This window comes from Aythya marila (genome assembly GCF_965140915.1).
Source record: "Aythya marila genome assembly, chromosome: 15".
Taxonomy (NCBI): Eukaryota; Metazoa; Chordata; class Aves; order Anseriformes; family Anatidae; genus Aythya; species Aythya marila.
The window spans coordinates 5,556,521-5,575,582 of NC_139056.1; the positions used below are offsets into that span (position 1 = coordinate 5,556,521).

The following is a 19,062-nucleotide window of genomic DNA, read 5'->3' on the forward strand; positions in this document are numbered from 1 at the left end:
ATGGCACCGGTGGGACCCCACGCCAGGCACTGGCCAGGGGCGGGGGGGGGAAGGAGGAGGAGGCTGAGCCCCCATCAATTATTCACCTCCGTGTTTATAGAGGGAAATATGTTTAATAATGCATGGCGGGGTGCGGCGGGGCCGTTTGAAAGCCTGCCTTGCTGCAGCTGAAATATTTATCGGGCTGTTTGCTGCGGTGCCACCGCGAGACGCGGCGCCTGGCCGGCACGGGCTTGCCAGCACAGCACGCGCGGGCTCTGCATGGCCCCAGCCCCATCCCGGCCCTGGCCATGTCTTCCATGCTTCCCGGGGAGCCCGGTGCTGGCCAGCGACCGCTCACAGCCACCCTGTGTTGCAGAGAGACCCGTGGAAGATGTCGAACCCGAGAAACGGCGACACCAAGCCCCCATGTTTGCCCCGCAATGGACTGGTGAAGATCCCCACGCAGCCCAACGGCCTCGGCTCCGCCAGCATCACCAAAGGCACCCCCGCCGTGAAAAACCGCCTGTGCCAGCCTTCCTCCGTGCCTGCCATCCTCAGCCCGGCCTTAGCCCCCCGCAGCGACCTGCCCATCCCCAGCCTGGCCTCACCGCTCTCCCTGGCCACTCTGGCCGGCGTCTCGTCCCCTCCCAGCGCCTCCCTGGTGGGACTGAACTCGAGCGAGGCCGCCCCGGGCGCGGAGCACCCCTCGCCGGAGCGGCTGCCCGGCTCGCCCTCGGAGAGGCAGCTGGCGGTGGACGAGAAGATCCTCAACCGCCTCTTCTGGTACTTTTCGGCGTGCGAGAAGTGCGTGCTGGCACAGGTGTGCAAGGCGTGGCGGCGGGTGCTCTACCAGCCCAAGTTCTGGGTGGGCCTGACGCCCGTCCTGCACACCAAAGAGCTCTACAACGTCCTGCCCGGGGGCGAGAAGGAGTTCGTCAGCCTGCAGGGCTTCGCCGTGCGGGGCTTCGACGGCTTCTGCCTCGTGGGCGTCTCTGACCTGGACATTTGTGAGTTCATTGACAACTACCCCCTGTCCAAGAAGGGGGTCAAGTCCATGAGCCTTAAGAGGTCGACCATCACGGACGCGGGGCTGGAGGTAGGTGACCTCGGTGACGGAGAGGTGCCCGGGGACAGGGGTGGGCAAGATGTGGGCCAGTGGCACCGTGGATTGCCCTGATGGGATGTCCCCATGGATGTCCCCAGTGCTTGGCCCTGCAAACCACTGCACCCAAAGGGGGGCAAGGTTTCGGGGGTACAAGGCTTGGTTCCCCTCCATGTGGTGATGGACCCCGGTGACACAACGGGTCCAACCTTCCTGCCACCACGGTGGCACCCGGGAACACGCCTGCTACAGCCTGCACCAGCGAGGGCTTTCTCCAGCCCCACCAAGGGTGCAGACCACCCATGGGTGTACCCAGCTACGTGGTGCCAGCACCCACCTCATCCAGCAGGCAGGTGGCATCACCACGCTGCCGGGCCCTGGACCCCTGCCCACGGTCTGGGCGCTGGGTGGGTGCAGGGCTGCTCTCCCAAGATTTTGGGGGGGAGTTGTTCACCCCCACCACCCACGGGCGCTCCTACAGCCTTTACCCATCCCCGCTGTGAAGGCTGACGGTGCGGCTGGGGCTGGGGCAGGGGGAAGAGCCGGGGGGGGCTCCGAGGAGACGCGGGGTGCCCTGACCGCCCACCCCTCACCAGGTGATGCTGGAGCAGATGCAGGGCGTGGTGCGGCTGGAGCTGTCGGGCTGCAACGACTTCACGGAGGCCGGGCTGTGGTCGAGCCTCAACGCCCGCATCACGGCGCTGAGCGTCAGCGACTGCATCAACGTGGCCGACGACGCCATCGCCGCCATCTCGCAGCTCCTGCCCAACCTCGCCGAGCTCAACCTGCAGGCCTACCACGTGACGGACACGGCGCTCGCCTACTTCACCGCCAAGCAGGGCTACACCACCCACACCCTGCGCCTCAACTCCTGCTGGGAGATCACCAACCACGGCGTGGTCAACATGGTGCACAGCCTGCCCAACCTGAGCGTCCTCAGCCTCTCGGGCTGCTCCAAGGTGACGGATGATGGTGTGGAGCTGGTGGCTGAGAACCTGCGCAAGCTGCGCAGCCTCGACCTGTCCTGGTGCCCTCGCATCACCGACATGGCCCTGGAGTACATCGCCTGCGACCTGCACAAGCTGGAGGAGCTGGTGCTCGACAGGTACGGGGCCGTGCCTGGTGGCCGTGGTCCGGGGATGCATCACCTCTGTGTCCCGTGTCCCCGTCACCTCCTTGTCCCGTGTCCCTGTCACGTCCTTGTCCCGTGTCCCACCACCTCCTTGTCCCGTGTCCCCACAGGTGTGTGCGGATCACCGACACCGGGCTCAGCTACCTGTCCACCATGTCGTCCCTGCGGAGCCTCTACCTGCGCTGGTGCTGCCAGGTACGGGAGGACGGGGCTGGGAGCCCGCGGCCGTGCCCGGTGCAGGGGACAGGAGGGAGGTGGCACTGGCATAGGGATGGGGCGGGAGCTCCATGGGGTGGGCGTCCTGGGGCTGTTGGAGAGCCCTGGGCAGGAAGGGTGATGTGGGGCTGGGAACACGGGGAGGGGTGGGGGGCACCTGTGGGCTGAGCGGGACTCAGCTCCATCACCCTGCCTCAGCACCCAGTCCCACCAGTGTCCCACCAGTGTCCCACCAGTGTCCCATCAGCCCATTCCATCACCCTGACCCACCACAATGTCCCACTGTCCTGTCCCATCACCCTGTCCCACCACCCCAACCCATTGCCCTGCCCCACTGCCACATCCCAGCACCCTGTCCCACCACCCCATCCCACCACCCCATCCCATCACCCAGCCCCGGCTCAGCCCCCGGTGCCGTGGATGCTGTACCCCATTTCTGGCACCTCTGCCTGCCCCCATCCCGGTCCCACTCCCGTTTCTCTTCCAGGTGCAGGATTTCGGCCTGAAGCACCTCCTGGGCATGGGCAGCCTGCGCCTCCTGTCCCTCGCCGGTGAGACCCGAGCACGAGGTTGGGGATGCCGGGGAGGGGATGGAGAGGCCGGGCACGGGGACGGGGACGGGACCAGCCCTTGGGGACCCCCAGCACCCCCCTCCCCAGCACCGTGGGGCTCCTACAGCCCAGGGATGCCCCCAAACCCCTTGGCACCCACATGGGAGTGGCCGGGGCGGTGACGGTGGCCCTGTCCCCTTGCAGGTTGCCCCTTGCTGACCACCACGGGCCTGTCGGGGCTGGTGCAGCTGCAGGAGCTGGAGGAGCTGGAGCTCACCAACTGCCCCGGAGCCACCCCCGAGCTCTTCAAGTACTTCTCCCAGCACCTGCCCTGCTGCATGGTCATCGAGTAGCGCCCGCCCGCCGGGGACCGGCCCCCCCCAGACCCAGCCGCGCCGCCGGCCGACGTCACCCGGCCGATTTCTGCGGGATTTGGGGAGGGGGGGGACACGCAAGAGACGCTGCCGATTCGACCGACCCACGTGTAAAGACCCCCTGCCCTCCACCCTCCTTTGACGCCCCCGGATGCCAGCATCCCCCCCCCCAACCCAACACCACCGCAGCTGCTGACGAGGGGCCCTGGGCCCGGCGAGAGGAGGAGGAGGAGGAGGCTTCTTTTTGGCACCCATGGGTGCTTGGACGGACGGGTGCCCGGGACCCCCGCACAGAGCCACAGGCACCCCCGGATCCGAGAGACGAGCCAACCCCCCCCGTGCTGTGCGCCCCCCCCCCTTTCCTGCCCCCGGACCCCCCAGCCCTGCCCGTCCATAGGATGCTTCCCTCCGCCCTCGCATGCTCTCGCTTGCTTCAGTCTCGTGGCACGGCGGGGGGGGCACAGTGACAAGTGGCACCCGCCACCCTGCCGCCCCCCGGCCCCCCCCCTCCATACGGCTCTGCCAGCCAGGCCGTGACCCCGTTTGGCCCCCTCCAAGTCCCCAGGACGCCGCCGCTGCACCCCAATTTCCACCGGGGTCGGTGGGGTGATGCCCCCCCCCCAGTTTTGGGGCCGTCACCCCGTTACTGCCTGGGGAGAGCCGGGGGGGGCCGAGGGGCCACCGCCGTTGTGCGCGCACCCATGGGACGTGGCACTCGGTGCCCAGCGGTGTGACCCGTCCGGCTGGGATGGGCACGTCCCAGGGGGGTCCCCAGGGAGGGGGGGGGGCTTGGGGACCGTCCCCTTGCCCTGCTGCGGCTCCCGGGTGGTGGGGGGACGGCGGTGACGCCACGCCAAGGCAGGGGACGTCACCTTCGGGACGCGCCACCGCTTCTTCCAGACCTAAAGCCATCGCCCGGGTGCCACCAGCACCCCGGGGTGCCCCAGGTGCTGCGGGGGGGGCCGGGGGGGTGCAGGGCTGAGCCGGGCACCGGGCACGGGCACGGGCACGGACACGGACACGGACACGGACACGCTTTCGGGTTGTTTTGCCTTTGTAAGGGCCGGGAAGGAACTGCTGCACCACCCGCCGCCTCCGCTCGCTCCTTTGTCCAAACCGCCCGTTTCTGGCCCCAAAACAGCCCCGAGGTTCAGGCCCTGGAATGGGGCTGGGGTGCGCTGCTGGCACCGCTGGGGGCTGACCCCAAAAAGTACCGGGGACATCGTGGTGGGACAGGGGCGCACCGGGGCACCCCGGGGTGTCGGGGCAGGGGGGTGCTGGGCGCAGCCCCCCGGGAGGAAGCTGGAGGTGGGGGGGGGAGGTCCTAGGGCAAGGTGGGAGCGGGGGGGGGGGGTGTCTCGGGGTGCCCCGGGCTGGGTGAGGGGGTGAGCCCCATGTCAGCATGGGGTGGGGGCGTCTCCGTCTGCACCCCCAACCCCCCGACACCCCCAGGGCACCCCCGTATCCCCCATAACCCACAGCCCCCCCCCATCCACCCCACTGCACCTCCACCCCCCCCACCCCCCTCACTCCCCCCAGCGCCCCCCCAGCCCTCCCCATAACCCCCAGTGCCCCCCAGCCCTCCCCACCCCCCCATAACCCCCGCTGCCCCCCAACCTCCCCACGTACCCCCCCGTGCCCCCAGCGCCCCCCCAGCGCCCCCCCAAACCCCCCAGGGCACCCCCAGACCCCCATTAACCCTCAGAGCCCCCCACATCCCCTGGTGCCCCCCCACACCCCACCCTACACCCCCCAGCCCCTCCCCATAGCCCCCCCATAGCCCCCGTGCACCCCCCGCCCCCTACCCCAGCGCCCCCTCCCCATATCCCCGGGAACGCGCGCTCCGGGCCGGGGGGGCGTGGCCTGGCGCAGGGGGCGGGGTCTGGGCGTTTCGGGGGCGTGGCCTGGTGCTGGAGGCGGGGACTTGGTGGGGCGGGGGCGTGGCCCGACTCGCGGGTGGTCTTGGCGTAGGGGGCGTGGTCTGGCTGAAGGGGGCGTGGTCTCGCGTGTGGCTTGGCGGGAGAGGACGTGGCTTGGCGGGGAGGGGGCGTGTCTTGGCGTGGCGGGAGTGGGCGTGGCTTGGCGGGAAAGGGGCGTGGCGCGCCTTGGCGGGAGAGGCGGGGCGCGGCGGCCGTTTCCGCGCCCGGGCTGCTGGGGCCTGGCTGCGGCCTGCGGGGGCTGAACGGGGCCGGGGGGACCCCGGGGGGCAACCGAGGAGACCCCGGGGAGACCCCAGGAGGGCCCCGGGAGGGCCCCGCGGGGCTCGTTGCGACCGGGCCGAGGCGGCTTAGGGCGGCCTGCGGGGCCTGAATGCCACCGGCGGTGCCACCAGGCTCGGAGCCCGTGTCCCGCCGAGGGGTCCCCGCGTCCCGGCCGGCCATGGAGAAGATGTCGCGGTCGGGCGCGGCACTGGGCGGCGCGGCGCTGTCGGGGCGCACCATGTTCTGCCACCTGGACGCCCCCGCCAACGCCATCAGCGTCTGCCGCGACGCCGCCCAGGTGGTGGTGGCCGGCCGCAACATCTTCAAGATCTACGGCATCGAGGAGGAGCAGTTCGTGGAGAAGCTGAACCTGCGGGTGGGCCGCAAGCCCTCGCTCAACTTCAGCTGCGCCGACGTGGTGTGGCACCAGATGGACGAGAACCTGCTGGCCACGGCCGCCACCAACGGCGTGGTGGTCACCTGGAACCTGGGCAAGCCCTCGCGCAACAAGCAGGACCAGCTCTTCACCGAGCACAAGCGCACGGTCAACAAGGTCTGCTTCCACCCCACCGAGGTCTACATGCTGCTCAGCGGCTCGCAGGACGGCTACATGAAGTGCTTCGACCTGCGCAAGAAGGACTCCGTCAGCACCTTCTCCGGTACGAGCCCGGCCCCTCGCTGCCCCTGCCGGGGTCCTTGCCCTCGCCCCGCACCCAGGAGGAGGGTGAGGTGCTTGGAGAGGGCAGGGAGGGAGCCAAGGGGCTTTTGCCACTCAGAGTGGGCTCAGGAGGGCTCCTTGGGGCTGGTTTGAAGCCAAGCACATTTGTCCCTGCTTGGGGACCTCTCCCAGGGCTCTGTCCCATCGCTTCTCCCCTTCTCTCCCCGCCCAGGCCAGTCGGAGAGCGTGCGCGACGTCCAGTTCAGCATCCGCGACTACTTCACCTTCGCCGCCACCTTTGAGAACGGCAACGTGCAGCTGTGGGACATCCGCCGGCCCGACCGCTACGAGAGGATGTTCACGGCCCACAACGGCCCCGTCTTCTGCTGCGACTGGCACCCCGAGGACCGGTGGGTGCTCGGTCTCCACAGAGGGCAGACAGCCCAAAAATTGGGTTCCCAAGGGAAGCAGGGTCTCTGACACCCCAGCCTCTGTGCTGTTGCTCGAAGATGGTGGCAGTTACTTTTTCTTGAAGATGGAGAGGGAGGCGTGGGTTTTGTTTGTGTTTTTGACGTGCCAGGGCTTCCTGAGCACTGTTAATGCCTGGGTATGCCCAGTCTGGTGCAGGTTTCCCTCCTGCCTTTCCCTGGGGGCGGTTCGGGGGTGTCTGTAAATAGTTGTGTCCACGGAGCTGGGCGCAGCCAGTGCTGTGGCACCTTCCCCGCGTCCCGCTGTGACTCCTCCCGGTGTCTCAGCCTCTTTCCCCGTCCTTCTCTTAGGGGCTGGCTGGCCACGGGCGGCCGGGATAAGATGGTGAAGGTGTGGGACATGAACACCACGCGGGCGAAGGAGATCTACTGCGTGCAGACCATCGCCTCCGTGGCCCGCGTGAAGTGGCGGCCAGAGTGCAAGCACCACATCGCCACCTGCTCCATGATGGTGGACCACAACATCTACGTCTGGGACGTGCGGCGCCCCTTCATCCCCTCGGCCATGTTCGAGGAGCACAAGGACGTCACCACGGGCATCGTGTGGCGCCACCTCCACGACCCCTACTTCCTCCTGTCCGGCTCCAAGGACAGCACCCTCTACCAGCACATCTTCAAGGACGCCAGCCAGCCCATCGACCGGGCCAACCCCGAGGGGCTGTGCTACAGCCTCTACGGAGACCTGGCCTTCGCGGCCAAGGAGAGCCTCATCTCCTCCGACTCCAACCGCAAGCCCTACATCGGGGACCGCCGCCACCCCATCTTCTTCAAGCGCAAGCTGGACCCCACGGAGCAGTTCGAGTACATCTCCTCCTCCAGCGCCCTCAGCGTCTTCGAAACGGACGTGGAGAGCGGCAGCATGGACTGGTTCGTGCACACCGCCAAGCAGTACGCGCTGGCCGGCCGGCCGCTGGCCGAGCTGTGCGACCACAACGCCAAGGTGGCCAAGGGCTTGGACCGCAACCAGGTGAGGGCACGGCGCAGGCGTGAGGCTGGAGGGTGCTGTCAGGGGGAGGAGGTCTGGCTGGCAGTGGTGCTCTGGCTGTGATATCCCGTCCCTCTGTCCCTTCCCCTCTGCCCTACGGCTGTCCCTGGGAGGTTTCCCTTCACCCACAGCGCTGTGGCCTCCATCAAGCACAAATCTGGTGTGCTCAGACACTCAGCATCCCCCAGAGCTGGGTAGATGGGCAGGTGACGTGGTAGATCTGCAGCTGCGTGGAGCAGGTGAGGTCTGACCGTGGCTGTCCCGCAGGTGGCTCAGACGTGGACGATGCTCCGCATCATCTACTCCAGCCTCGGCACCGTGTCGTCCGCTAACCTCAACCACAGCATGGGGAAAGGCAGCGCCGCCCTGCCGCTCATGAACAGGTAAGAGATGCCAGGGCAGCTCCTGGAGCGTCAGAGCCCCGGCCTCAGCTCGCCCTGGTTTGCAGGTTGGCATCATCTGAGTGTGGGCATTTTCTGCGTGGGTGTGAGGAGCGAGCGGGCAGCTTGGCCCTGAGCCTTGCAGGCGTCCGTGCTGCTCCTTCCCCTCCCTGGAGCGGCGTTTGAAGCTGGCTGTGGTGGGCCTGAGGCTGGTGTGGTGTCTGCAGTCGCCTAACCGTGGCTGTGACCCTGCTTTGGGGACGCAGAGCCCCTGTCTGGCTGCTGGAGCTGCCACGGGGCTGGTGCGAAGAGGGAGAGGGCAGCTCCACTCTGCCGGTGGCTCGCTGGTGTGGAGAACCCAGCCGTGGGCTGATGAGGCAGGAAAACTTGCTTTTCCTCTTCCGAATGACACATGAAAGCGAGGAGCGAGGGCTCCAGATGAGTTCTCAGACCTTGCAGGGCTGGGTTCCCTCCGGGGATGAGTGGCAGAGACTCAAATAACATCAAACAAAGCCCTGCCATCGACCGAGCTCCGCAGCCAGCCGGGTCACTGCCTGTCACCAGCTCAAAACCACGAGCACAAGAGCTGGAGACGGCGGCTCTGCGTCAGCTCCATTCAGCTCCTCTCCTGTCTCGGAGGAGCCCGCGAGCAGCGACGCATAACAAATAGCCAAGCGTCTCGCAGAGGAGCTGCTCCTGTTTACCCTCTTCGAAGCTGAACGTAAACAGCAAGAAATGGAGTCAAGAGGCTGTGCTCAGCTCTGAAACCGCTCGGGGAAACCTCTGCAGGTGGCTGGTGGGTGCCCGGAGATGCCAGGCTGAGAGAAAGGGCTGTGCCAACAAATGCAGCGTATTATTATCTATTTATTTTTTAAGTTACAGGGTGGGGACAGCTGACTCCTTTGCTCTCAGGAAAATTAAGTCTCGTTTCACCATTCACATCATAACTGGAGAGCTGCATCCAGCCTGCCTGCTGGCTAGAGCAGGAGCTTTAAGCTTTTACGACCTTTAAGCTGAGCGCACGGCTTCTTTTCCAGCTTCAACCTGAAGGACATCCCCTCCGGCTTGGGCAGCGACTCGAGACTGGATCGCAGCAAGGGGGAAAGCCGCACGGAAAACATCCTGCTGGATTCCTCCTCCACGCTGATCAACAACGAAGGTAGCATTTTTTTGGGGGGGTTTGGCACAGTCCTGCGGCTGTCCTCAGCTGATCCCTGGTGGCACAGTCCCAGACACAAGTGGCTCTGGTACATGCTAAGGGGGTACATCTGTCCTGTAAACGAGGCTGTGCTCATTCCAGGGGGCAGCAGACGGGCGATTTACCCCTGTGACCCCCCCCCGGGGGGGCTGTGCTGACTCCCCTCTCCCTGGGCACACAGACAACGAGGAGACGGAGGGCAGCGATGTCCCTGCGGACTACCTGCTGGGAGACGTGGAAGCGGATGAGGATGACCTGTACATGATGGACCACGAGAACCCGCACGGTGAGCGTGGTGCTGGTCCCGGCCACCTGCCCGGATCTTCTCCCAGCCTTGTGCACTCGTTCCTGACCTCGCAGATGTCTTTCCTTTCAGCCGAGGAGCAGGAATACAGCCTCCCCCAGGAGGCCTTCCCTCTGCGCCACGAAATCGTGGACAACCCCTCAGCCCTGGACCACCTGCAGGACAAGGCCGACTCCCCTCACGTCAGCGGCAACGAGGCCGAGACGGTGTCGCTGACGCCCGTGGAGTCCTTCTCCCTCATCTCCATCTCCCACTCGCTCTACGAGAACCGCCTGCCCTCCGACTTCTTCAACCCCATCGTGCGGGACACGCTGCTCTTCTACGCCGAGCAGGGGGACGTGCAGACGGCCGTGTCCGTGCTCATCGTGCTGGGCGACCGCATCCGCAAGGAGATCGACGAGCAGACCCAGGTACACGGGGCAAGCCCGCGGCCAAACCCAAACCCACGGCCTCTTCCTCGCTGCTTTTCCCCCCCGGGTGTGCGGTCCTGGAGGGCTGGGCAAGGATCGACCCCGTTTTTGGGGCTGGCCCAGCGCCGTGTGGGCTGTGGGGAGAGCAGCTCAAGCTGGGGCTGAGCTGTGCCGTGCCGTTCCCCAGGAGCACTGGTACACCTCCTACATCGACCTGCTGCAGCGCTTCCAGCTCTGGAACATCTCCAACGAGGTTATCAAGCTGAGCACCTGCCGCGCCATCAACTGCCTCAACCAGGCCTCCACCACCCTCCACATCAACTGCAGCAACTGCAAGCGGCCCATGAGCAACAGGGGCTGGATCTGCGACCGGTGAGGGCAGGAGCTGGGTCCTGATGGGGTCCCTCGCCGGGGTCCCTCTCCGGGGCAGCAGCACCCAGTAGGATGGGGCTGTCCCCGCACCCCATTCCCTCTCTGTGTCCCCCCGGGAGCCTTTCCTTACTCTTTCTCACCCCTTATCTCCGCCGCAGGTGCCGGCAGTGCGCCAGCATGTGCGCCGTGTGCCACCACGTGGTGAAGGGGCTCTTCGTCTGGTGCCAGGGCTGCAGCCATGGTGGCCACCTGCAGCACATCATGAAGTGGCTGGAGACCAGCTCCCACTGCCCCGCGGGCTGCGGCCACCTCTGCGAGTACACCTGAGCCCCGCCGCCACCACCGGTGCCGCAGCGGGTTGGGGAACAACTCCCTGCGTGTGTGTGTATTTATTTTTGGGGGGGTCCTGCGTACAGGATCCTATTTATTTGGGGGGCTGCCCGTCCCCCTGCGCGTGCCGTTTTGTACTGAATTAAACCAAACCAGCCTCGAGCCTCCTGTTATTGCTTTGCAGCTGCATGGGGGCCTCAGGGGCTGTGCTGGGGGATCGCGGCACCTCGCTCAACCCCCTCGGGGTGGCCCTGTAATAAATGGCTCAGTCTTCAAAATAGGACTATAATCAAAGTTTACAATTTATTAAAGGAATAGAGGTAAGCAAACAGCGCTGGGTGCGCCAGGAGTCTCTGCTCCACCAAGACACACACCAGTTACATCAAGCATCTGATTTTTATGCTCCTAGGCTGATACATATTCATTACTACTAAAAAAAATAGGATTATTATAATTAGTTTCCAGAATCCAAACCCTCCTACTGGAGCATGCGTATCAGTCTCCGATGGCCCCTCTGAGGGACTCTGGGGGTCTCTCGTGCTGAAGGCTCATAGTCTTCCTCCCTCTTGTCCTTCTCCTTTGTTCAACTTGGCTGGATGTCAGAGACTTGTGCAGCATCCCCTGCAAGCTTTGTCTTTTAGTTGTTTTTGTTGTTTTTTAGTTGTTCTTCAGCTCTCCCCGTCTCCTTAATCTCCTGGCCAGATATCAGAGACTTGCATAGCGTCCCATGCAAGTCATAATAGTTAGCAGTTATTCTGAAACCCCAACAGATATCAGAGACTCCAAGGAAAAAACCTACAAATACATTTCCCTTCAAGGGAATGAATTGACCCGAATTGCTGGACCATTCCTTTGCAAGACACGTGAATTATATGTATTACATACATTATATACATTAACCACTCTGTGTTTTCTTAGCCGTGTGCTTATCCACGGGTCTGTAAGCCAGAAGGTCCCATCCATCACCCCATGCGGCCCTAGCACCGCTCCACACTGACACCAACCAGCCGAACATGATGGGGGGGGCGTCCCTATTGGGGTCCCTATTGGGGTCCGTAGCGGGATCACATTGTGGGCCCCACCTTTTCTCCGCTGCCTGTCGCCCTTTTAAGCCCTCCCCGCCGGGAGCCGCGGTGCATGCTGGGAGTTGTAGTCCGGCGGGCGGCCCATGGCGCGCTGGCTGCTGGCCCTGCTGGCCCCGCTGGCCTGGGCCCGGCCGGGGGGCGGCGAGGGGCCGGGGGAGGGCGGCTGGTGAGGAGCGGGGCCGGGGGGCGGGGAACGGGGGAACGGGAACGGCACCGAGCGGGGGGTCCCGTTGCAGGCAGGCGGGGGCGGTGCCGGAGGAGCCGCGGTGCACGGTGGAGGGCGCGGACGCGGCGCTGAGCGCGGAGCTGTTCCTGAGGCGGTACCGGGGGGGTCCCGGGGGGGTATTGGGGAGGGGGCACTGGGGGAGGGGGGGTTTAGGGGGTCCTGGGGGGGGTCTTGGGGGGTTCTGGGGGGTCCTGGGGAGGGTCTGGGGGGGTCCTGGGGAGGGAACACTGGGGGAGGGGGGGGTTAGGGGGTCCTGGGGGGGAGTCTTGGGGGGTCCTGGGGAGGGGGCACTGGGGGAGGGGGGGTTTAGGGGGTCCTGGGGGGGGGTCTTGGGGGGTTCTGGGGGGTCCTGGGGGGGTCCTGGGGAGGGGTCTGGGATGGGGGAGCGTGGAGGGGGGAGTACGGTGGGGGGGGATCCTGGGGGTCTTGGGGGGGTATTGGGGAGGGGGACATGGGGGGGGTCATCTGGGGAGGGTCTCGAGAGAGGGGTCCCGGGGGGGGTCTCGGGGGGGTGGGGACCTAAGGAGGGGGTCTCAGGGGGGGGTATTGGGGAGGGGACCCTAAGGAGGGGGGTTTAGGGGGGTCCTGGGGGGGGGGGGGGGGGGCACCTGGGGAGGGTCTCAAGGGAGGGGTCCCGGGGAGGGTCTCGTGGGGGTGGGACCCTAAGGAGGGGGTCTCGGGGGGGGTATTGGGGAGGGGACCCCGGGGGGAGGGTCCCAGGGGGGTCCCGGGTTGGGGGTCTCGGGGCTGGGGGCCTTGGGGGGGGCACAGAGGGGAGGGCGGGACCCCGGGGAGGGGTCTTGGGGGGGTCGTGGGGAGGGGACCCCTGGGGAGGAGACCCCGGGGAGGGTCTTGAGGGGAGGGGTCTCGTGGGGGTGGGACCTTAGGGAGAGGTCTGGGGGGGGTATTGGGGAGGGGACCCTAAGGAGGGGGGTTTAGGGGGGTCCTGGGGGGGGGGGGGGGCACCTGGGGAGGGTCTCAAGGGAGGGGTCCTGGGGAGTGTCTCGTGGGGGTGGGACCCTAAGGAGGGGGTCTCGGGGGGGGCGTATTGGGGAGGGGACCCCGGGGGGAGGGTCCCAGGGGGTCCCGGAGGAGGGGGTTCGGGGAGGGGGTCTCAGGGGGGTGGGATCCTAGGGAGGAGTCTCAGGGGGAGTCCTGGGGAGGGTCCCAGGGGGATCCTGGAATGGGGGTTTCAGGGGGGGTCATGGGGAGGGGAACCAGGGGGGGCACAGACCCCAGGGAGGGTCCCAGGGTGGGGGGGTCCCGGGGGTGCCCTGGGATAGGGGTCTTTGGGGGGGGGGACACCTTGGGGAAGGGTCCAAGACTGGGGGGAATCCTGGGGTGAGGAGTCTCTGGGGGGTCCTGGATGGGGGTCTCAGGGGTTCCCCGTGTGGGGGTGTCCCGGTGCCAGCCCCGTGGTTCCCCCTGGGACCTCCCCCCCCCGTTTGTGCCCCCCCCTCCCCCAGGTTCGCCTTCTCGCGGCCCGTCATCCTGCGCGGGGTCACGGACAACTCGGTGAGTGCCGGGCACCGGGACGGGGTGGGGGGGGGGACACCATGGGGGGCAGCGGGGTGGCAGCAGCACCCGTCCCGCTGTCCCCCCCCCCATCCCACCCCGCAGGCGTTCCGGGCGCTGTGCACCCGCGACAAGCTGCTGGCCGCCTACGGGCAGCGCCTGGTGCGCCTCAGCACGGCCAACACCTACTCCTACCGCAAAGGTGAGGGGCTGGGGGCTCTGCGGGGTGCTCGCCCCCATTACCACCGCCCCCACCCCGGTGGTCCCGGGCAGGTTCCTCGCTCAGCTCTGCCCCTTCCCCGCAGTGGACGTCCCCTTCCAGGAGTACGTGGAGCAGCTCCTGAAGCCGCAGGACCCGACGGCGCTGGGCAGCGGTGGGCAGCGTGACCCCCCCCCCCCAATCCATCCCAAACCCTAACCCAAAACCCTAACCCTAAAACTCGGCACCCGTCTCTGCCCGCAGACACCCTCTATTTCTTCGGGGACAACAACTTCACCGAGTGGGGTCCCCTCTTCCAGCAGTACGTCCCTCCGCCGTTCCGCATCCCCGGCACCAGCGGCGCCTACAGCTTTGGGATCGCAGGTGGGGGCCACACGGGGGGCTGCGGGCTCAGCTGGGGGGGGGCGCAGGCAGCCCCGGGGCCACCCAGCACCCGCTCCCTCCCTAGGCTCAGGTTCAGGAGTCCCCTTCCACTGGCACGGCCCCGGTTACTCCGAGGTGATTTTCGGCAGGAAGGTGAGTGAGGGGAGGGCTGGAAACCCCCCCCCAGGGGGATTTGGGGAGGGGGAGCTGAGGCTTTGCGGTGTCTCCCAGCGCTGGTTTCTCTACCCGCCGGATAAAACCCCGCACTTCCACCCCAACGAGACGACGCTGGCCTGGCTGCAGCACACCTACCCCACGCTGCCCCCGGCCGAGCGGCCGCTGGAGTGCACCCTGCGCCCCGGGGAGGTGAGGGCCGCGGGGAGAGGGGGGGCGGCAGCTCCTGATTTTGGGGTGGAAACCCCCAAGGAGCACCCCCCCCACCGCGCTCTGCCCGCAGATCCTGTACTTCCCCGACCGCTGGTGGCACGCCACGCTCAACCTGGACACCAGCGTCTTCATCTCCACCTTCCTGGGGTAGCTCCAAGGGCACTGGATCCCCCCCCCCAAAAAAAAAAAAACCCCACCGGTATCAGGACCAAGCACCTGCAGTTTTTTTACTCCCCCTTGGAGTAAAATTTTGGTGTCATGGCTCCAGCGCTGACATCAAAACTGCCACAAAAGGATTGGGGACAAACTGCACCCCCCCCCCAACCAGCTCCAGGGAAGAGGCCCCTGCCTGCCCCAGCCCCTCGCAGAGAGCTTCAGGAACCACGCGAGCTCTTCTCACCTTTATTGCTGAATGGTTTGGTTTGGTTTTGGTTTTTTATTTTCTTTATTGACATCGGCCAACGGGCGGAGCGCTGGGAAGCCGGGCGGGCCGCAGGCCAACCACGCAGCGACGCTGCCGCCGACCACAATGCTGGAGCCTCAGTCAGATGGGGGAGGGGGGAGGTGGTTTCTTTTTTTTTCCTTTTTTCCAAAGGGATTTCATTAAAAGGAAGATGAACTTGAACCCGGGTGCTTGTTCAGGGAGAACCACGGGCCCGGGGCCAGCAGGAGGGCGCACCCCCAGCCCCTTCCAGCCCCGGGGCCGTTGTTCCCCAGAAAAAGCCCAAAGGCAAGGCAGTAGGGGCAGAGCACCCCTTCAGCTCCCACCCCAGCACGTGGCTATTTACAGGAGAGAGGGGAGACACCACGCTGGCCCCACGGGAGCTGGACGAGGAGGAAAGGAGCTATGTACACGGGGGAGAGGAGGGGACCTGGCCGGAGCACCGGGCGCCTGCCCCAGCACGCTGCCTCCTGCCGTGGGGGGAGCAACTTTGGAGATTGTCAGCGCTGGGGGGGTCCCTTCCCTCTTCTCCGGGCGATGAAGGTGTTGGCGACCCTTCCAGGAGGCCACAAGCCACCCTCCTCCATGCTGCTGGCCAGGGCTCCTCCGAGCACCTCGCTCCCCACAGGCAGAAGCCTTCAGACCGGCCCAGCCGCGGTTCCCCGGGGAGGGGGAAGGCGACGTGCCCTCGCCCAGCGCTGCCGAAGGGTCCCTGGGCACCCAGAGCGGAGAGGGGACAGGCAGGGAGGGAGTAAGGCATGGTGCCAGCCCGGCCAGGGCGGCGGGGAGATCCCAAAAAAGGGGGCTCGGCGCGGCCCCCGGGCCGTCAGTAATCTTCCACCCAGCCGTTCTCCGAGATGAAGGCGTCGATCACCTCCTTCATGGCCAGGTTGGGGATCAGCTGGTCCTGGGTCAGGGGACTCCGCGTGACGGGATCGAAATGACCCACGCGCTGCAAGGGAGGAGGTGGCCACGAACCGGTTACGCCGCATACCCGGCCCCGGGGCCAGCAGCAGGGCCGCTTGGGCTAGCGAGGCACCCGCCTGGCGACCCAGCCCAGAGCTTCCTGCTGCTGCCAGGGCGAGGAGGGCGCGGGGCTGGGGTTTTGCCCAGCCCAGCAGTACCTGGAGGTGTTCCTCTATGTCCTTCCTGTCGTACGTGATCCCGCTGGGCGTGATGCAGGGCTCCCGCATCAGCTCGAAGCTGATCTTCCCGCACAGGTAGTCGGGGATGTCCCGCTTCTGGCTCGAGAGACGCAGAGCCGGGTTAGGAGGGGCCGGGTAAACGCAGCCTCGGCATTAAAAAGCGCTGAGAGGCGGCGCTGAGTGAGGGTGCAAGCAGCTGCACGCTGCATTAGCGGCTCGGGCAGGGGCTTGCCCCCGGCACGCTGTCCCAGGGCTGGTTTGGGAGGAGGGGAGCACAGCAGGGACTGAAGGGGGTTAGGGCAAGCAATTCATGCTGGGGAGAGCAGGGAGCTGGGGCACACTCACCTTCCTCTTCTCATCCACCTGCGAGAAGAGCTCGTCCATGTCTGCCAGGAACTTGTCCTGAAAGAGGAAGCTGTGCAGTGAGGGGGAGCACAGCCCGCTGCCTTCTCTCCCACATCGGAGGCTCCAGGCAGGAGCGAGCCCCAATATCTCCCACCCATGGGTGCTGCAGACCCAGCTTGCCCCACGCAGGCACGACCCCACTGCCAGCGGGGGCACGGATTTGGCCACAGGTCCCGGGGCAGCCCCTTGGGATCCCAGCCCCCGTTTCCCAACCCTCGCGGTTGAACCGCGTGGCAGAAGTGATCCAGCTTAAAAATAACCCTCCTTCACGGGGCTATTTTTATCCCCGGATTAGTCCCTGCTCCGGGACACCACGCGGACCCACACGCGGCCTCAACGGGCAGGAGCCGCTCACATCATGAAGCCACCGAGGACCCATGGGGACCACATCCATCAGGGCACGGCGGCGTCACCGCTGCCACGGGGGGACACGCAAGGGGACAAAAGCCCTCAGCAGCAGCTTGTGTCAAGCCAAGGATGAAGGGAGCAGCACCTGGGGAAGCCCCAGCTCCCTCCTGCCTGCTCTGTGCCCGCGCGGCCACTCACGTGCTTGGCCTCGATGCCGGCCAGCTGAACGCGGCTCCGGCTCTCGTCCACGCTTTCTTCTTGCTGAGTCTTCCGGCACTCGGCCAGCTCCCTAGGACAGAGGCAGGAGAAGTCAGGGCAGGCAGCAGAAGCGATGACGGGATGCCATCGCTGGCCCAGCCCCAGCGGCGCTGTGCTCGGAGCCACAACACCTTCACGGCACCAAAAGATCTTTACAGCAGCTCGCTGCTTCTCCCACCACATGGGTCACATCCACACCTTTGGGCTCAGCCGTGCAGGAAGCCGAGGGGGTGTGGTGAGGACCCCCGGCAGTCGTTACCTCTCCTTCTCCGCCATGATCAGCTTGGTCAGGTAGGAGTGCAGCTCGTTCTCCTGGTTGATCCTCTTCTCCTCGATGCTGTTCCAGCGCTTCTTCTTGGCGATGCGCAGCGCGCTGGGGATGTCGTCCCCGAAGTTCAGCCGCTGCTCCTTGGCGAGGTTGTAGGCTAGGAGGACAGAGAAGACACCGGGCACGTCTCAGAGCCCGGCCGCGTGCCTGCAGCCACCCCCACCCCCGCCGCCGCTGCTCACCTCTCTGTAGGTTGGCGATGGCCTCGTCGTAGCTCTCCATCTCCATCTGGCACTGCCCCAGGAAGAAGTGCGCCTTGACCGACTGCCCGTCCAGCTCCAGCGCCCGCTTGCAGTCCGCCAGCGCCTTGTCGTGCTGCTGCATCTTCAGGTAGCACAGCGCCCGGTTGGTGTAGTACACGGCCACCAAGGGGTTGCGGTTCTGCGGGGCACGGCGACGCCGCTCAGCCCTTGGGGCACCCCAGGGGCACCCTTGGGGCACCCCAGGGTGCTGCCCACACCCAGCCCCGCGTCTCCCTATGGGGGGGGGGGCACCCATTTGGGGGACACCCCGGGGTGGGGGGGGCTGGGGCGGGCCCGGTGCTGCCGGGGGGGTGTCAGGGGGTGCCGGGGGTGTCCCGGGGCTCACTCACGATGGCCCGGCCGTAGGCGGCGGCGGCCTCGGGGTACTTGCGGCCCCCGAAGAGGCGGTTGCCCTGCTCCTTGTGCTCCTGCGCGCTGTAGCTCTTCTCCGGGCTTCCTCCTCCGCCGCCGCAGCCTCCCCCCGTCGCTCCCGGCCCCGCCGCAGCCGCCGAGGAGCCCCCGCCGCCTCCGCCGCCTCCTCCGGGCCCCGCCGCGCCGCCCTCCCCCCGCTCCTCCTTCCCCTTCATGGCCCGGCCCGGCCCGGCCCTGCCGCCCGCCGGGGGCCGCCGGCTCCGCTCCTGCTGCGGCCGCGCACTGCGACAGCGCCGCCCCGCGTCACTTCCGGGGGCGGGGTTAAAGGGGGCGGGGAGTGGGCGGGGCTTAGGTGGGTGGGCGTGACCTGTGTGACAGGGTGGGGGCAGACGGGGTGGGCGTGGTTAGCATTGGTGGGCGTGGCTAAGGGAAGTGGGCGTGGCTAGTGAGGTGATGGGCGTGGCTAAGCGAGCGGGCGGTGGCCTCGGTGTGGGCGTGGCTTTGTGGGCGTGGCTTTGTGGGCGTGGCCCCTTTTGGCGCGCCGCTCCCCCCCCCTCCCGCTCCTCCCGCGCGTCCCTCCCTCTCCCCCCCCCTCCCTAATAAGACCCGTCCCTAATTAGCGCAGCGCGGCACCATTAAGCTGCCCCCCCCCTCCCCTAATTCCCGCCCCCCCCGCACAGCGCCGGCCGTGTGCAAAATATTTATTTGTACTCCAAAAACCAGAGGGGGGGGAGGTTAAGGAGGGGGGGGTCCCCGAGCCCCCCCCCACACACACACACCGCGGGGGGGGGGTGGGAGGGTCCTGGGGGGGTCCCAGCGGGGCCGTGCTGCCCCCCCCACCTCCCCCCCGCCCCTCCGCTGCTTCTTTGGGTAGAAAAATAAAATCGCTCCCGGCGTCAAAGTGCAATTCCCTTCTGGGGGGGGGGGGGCGCGGGGGGGGCCCGGAGGAGCCTGGAAAGGGGCTGCGGGGAGGCACGCGGGGACCCCCCCCCAATTGGGTGGGGGTCGCGCGGGTGCCCCCCCCCACCCCCCCACCCTCACCC

At 66.8% G+C, this 19,062-nt stretch overlaps 4 protein-coding genes across 4 annotated transcripts; 3 read left to right on the plus strand and 1 right to left on the minus strand.

Annotated features, from left to right (window-relative positions):
• Positions 1-373: 373 nt before the first annotated feature.
• On the plus strand, positions 374-3,336 carry FBXL16 (F-box and leucine rich repeat protein 16; the record flags this gene model as incomplete). Its single annotated transcript, XM_082772390.1, has 5 exons — positions 374-1,078; positions 1,681-2,189; positions 2,327-2,411; positions 2,920-2,983; positions 3,188-3,336. 5 exons carry the CDS (start codon positions 374-376, stop codon positions 3,334-3,336), a joined length of 1,512 nt encoding a protein of 503 aa, XP_082628516.1.
• A 2,157-nt stretch (positions 3,337-5,493) lies between these two features.
• On the plus strand, positions 5,494-10,868 carry WDR24 (WD repeat domain 24). The gene is made up of 9 exons (XM_082772804.1): positions 5,494-6,217; positions 6,449-6,626; positions 6,996-7,671; positions 7,957-8,072; positions 9,107-9,228; positions 9,449-9,553; positions 9,644-9,981; positions 10,169-10,353; positions 10,512-10,868. The coding sequence occupies exons 1-9, from the start codon at positions 5,668-5,670 to the stop codon at positions 10,678-10,680; spliced, it is 2,439 nt and encodes an 812-aa protein (XP_082628930.1). The 5' UTR covers positions 5,494-5,667; the 3' UTR covers positions 10,681-10,868.
• Positions 10,869-11,851: 983 nt separating this feature from the next.
• On the plus strand, positions 11,852-15,104 carry JMJD8 (jumonji domain containing 8; the record flags this gene model as incomplete). Its single annotated transcript, XM_082772614.1, has 9 exons — positions 11,852-11,934; positions 12,005-12,088; positions 13,461-13,509; positions 13,615-13,711; positions 13,815-13,883; positions 13,973-14,092; positions 14,178-14,245; positions 14,324-14,458; positions 14,550-15,104. 9 exons carry the CDS (start codon positions 11,852-11,854, stop codon positions 14,628-14,630), a joined length of 786 nt encoding a protein of 261 aa, XP_082628740.1. The 3' UTR covers positions 14,631-15,104.
• On the minus strand, positions 14,853-18,249 carry STUB1 (STIP1 homology and U-box containing protein 1). Its single transcript, XM_082772118.1, has 7 exons — positions 17,998-18,249; positions 17,588-17,786; positions 17,337-17,502; positions 17,018-17,108; positions 16,412-16,468; positions 16,046-16,162; positions 14,853-15,873 (listed from the first exon to the last, which is right to left on the minus strand). Exons 1-7 carry the CDS (start codon positions 18,232-18,234, stop codon positions 15,748-15,750), a joined length of 993 nt encoding a protein of 330 aa, XP_082628244.1. The 5' UTR covers positions 18,235-18,249; the 3' UTR covers positions 14,853-15,747.
• Positions 18,250-19,062: the final 813 nt, after the last annotated feature.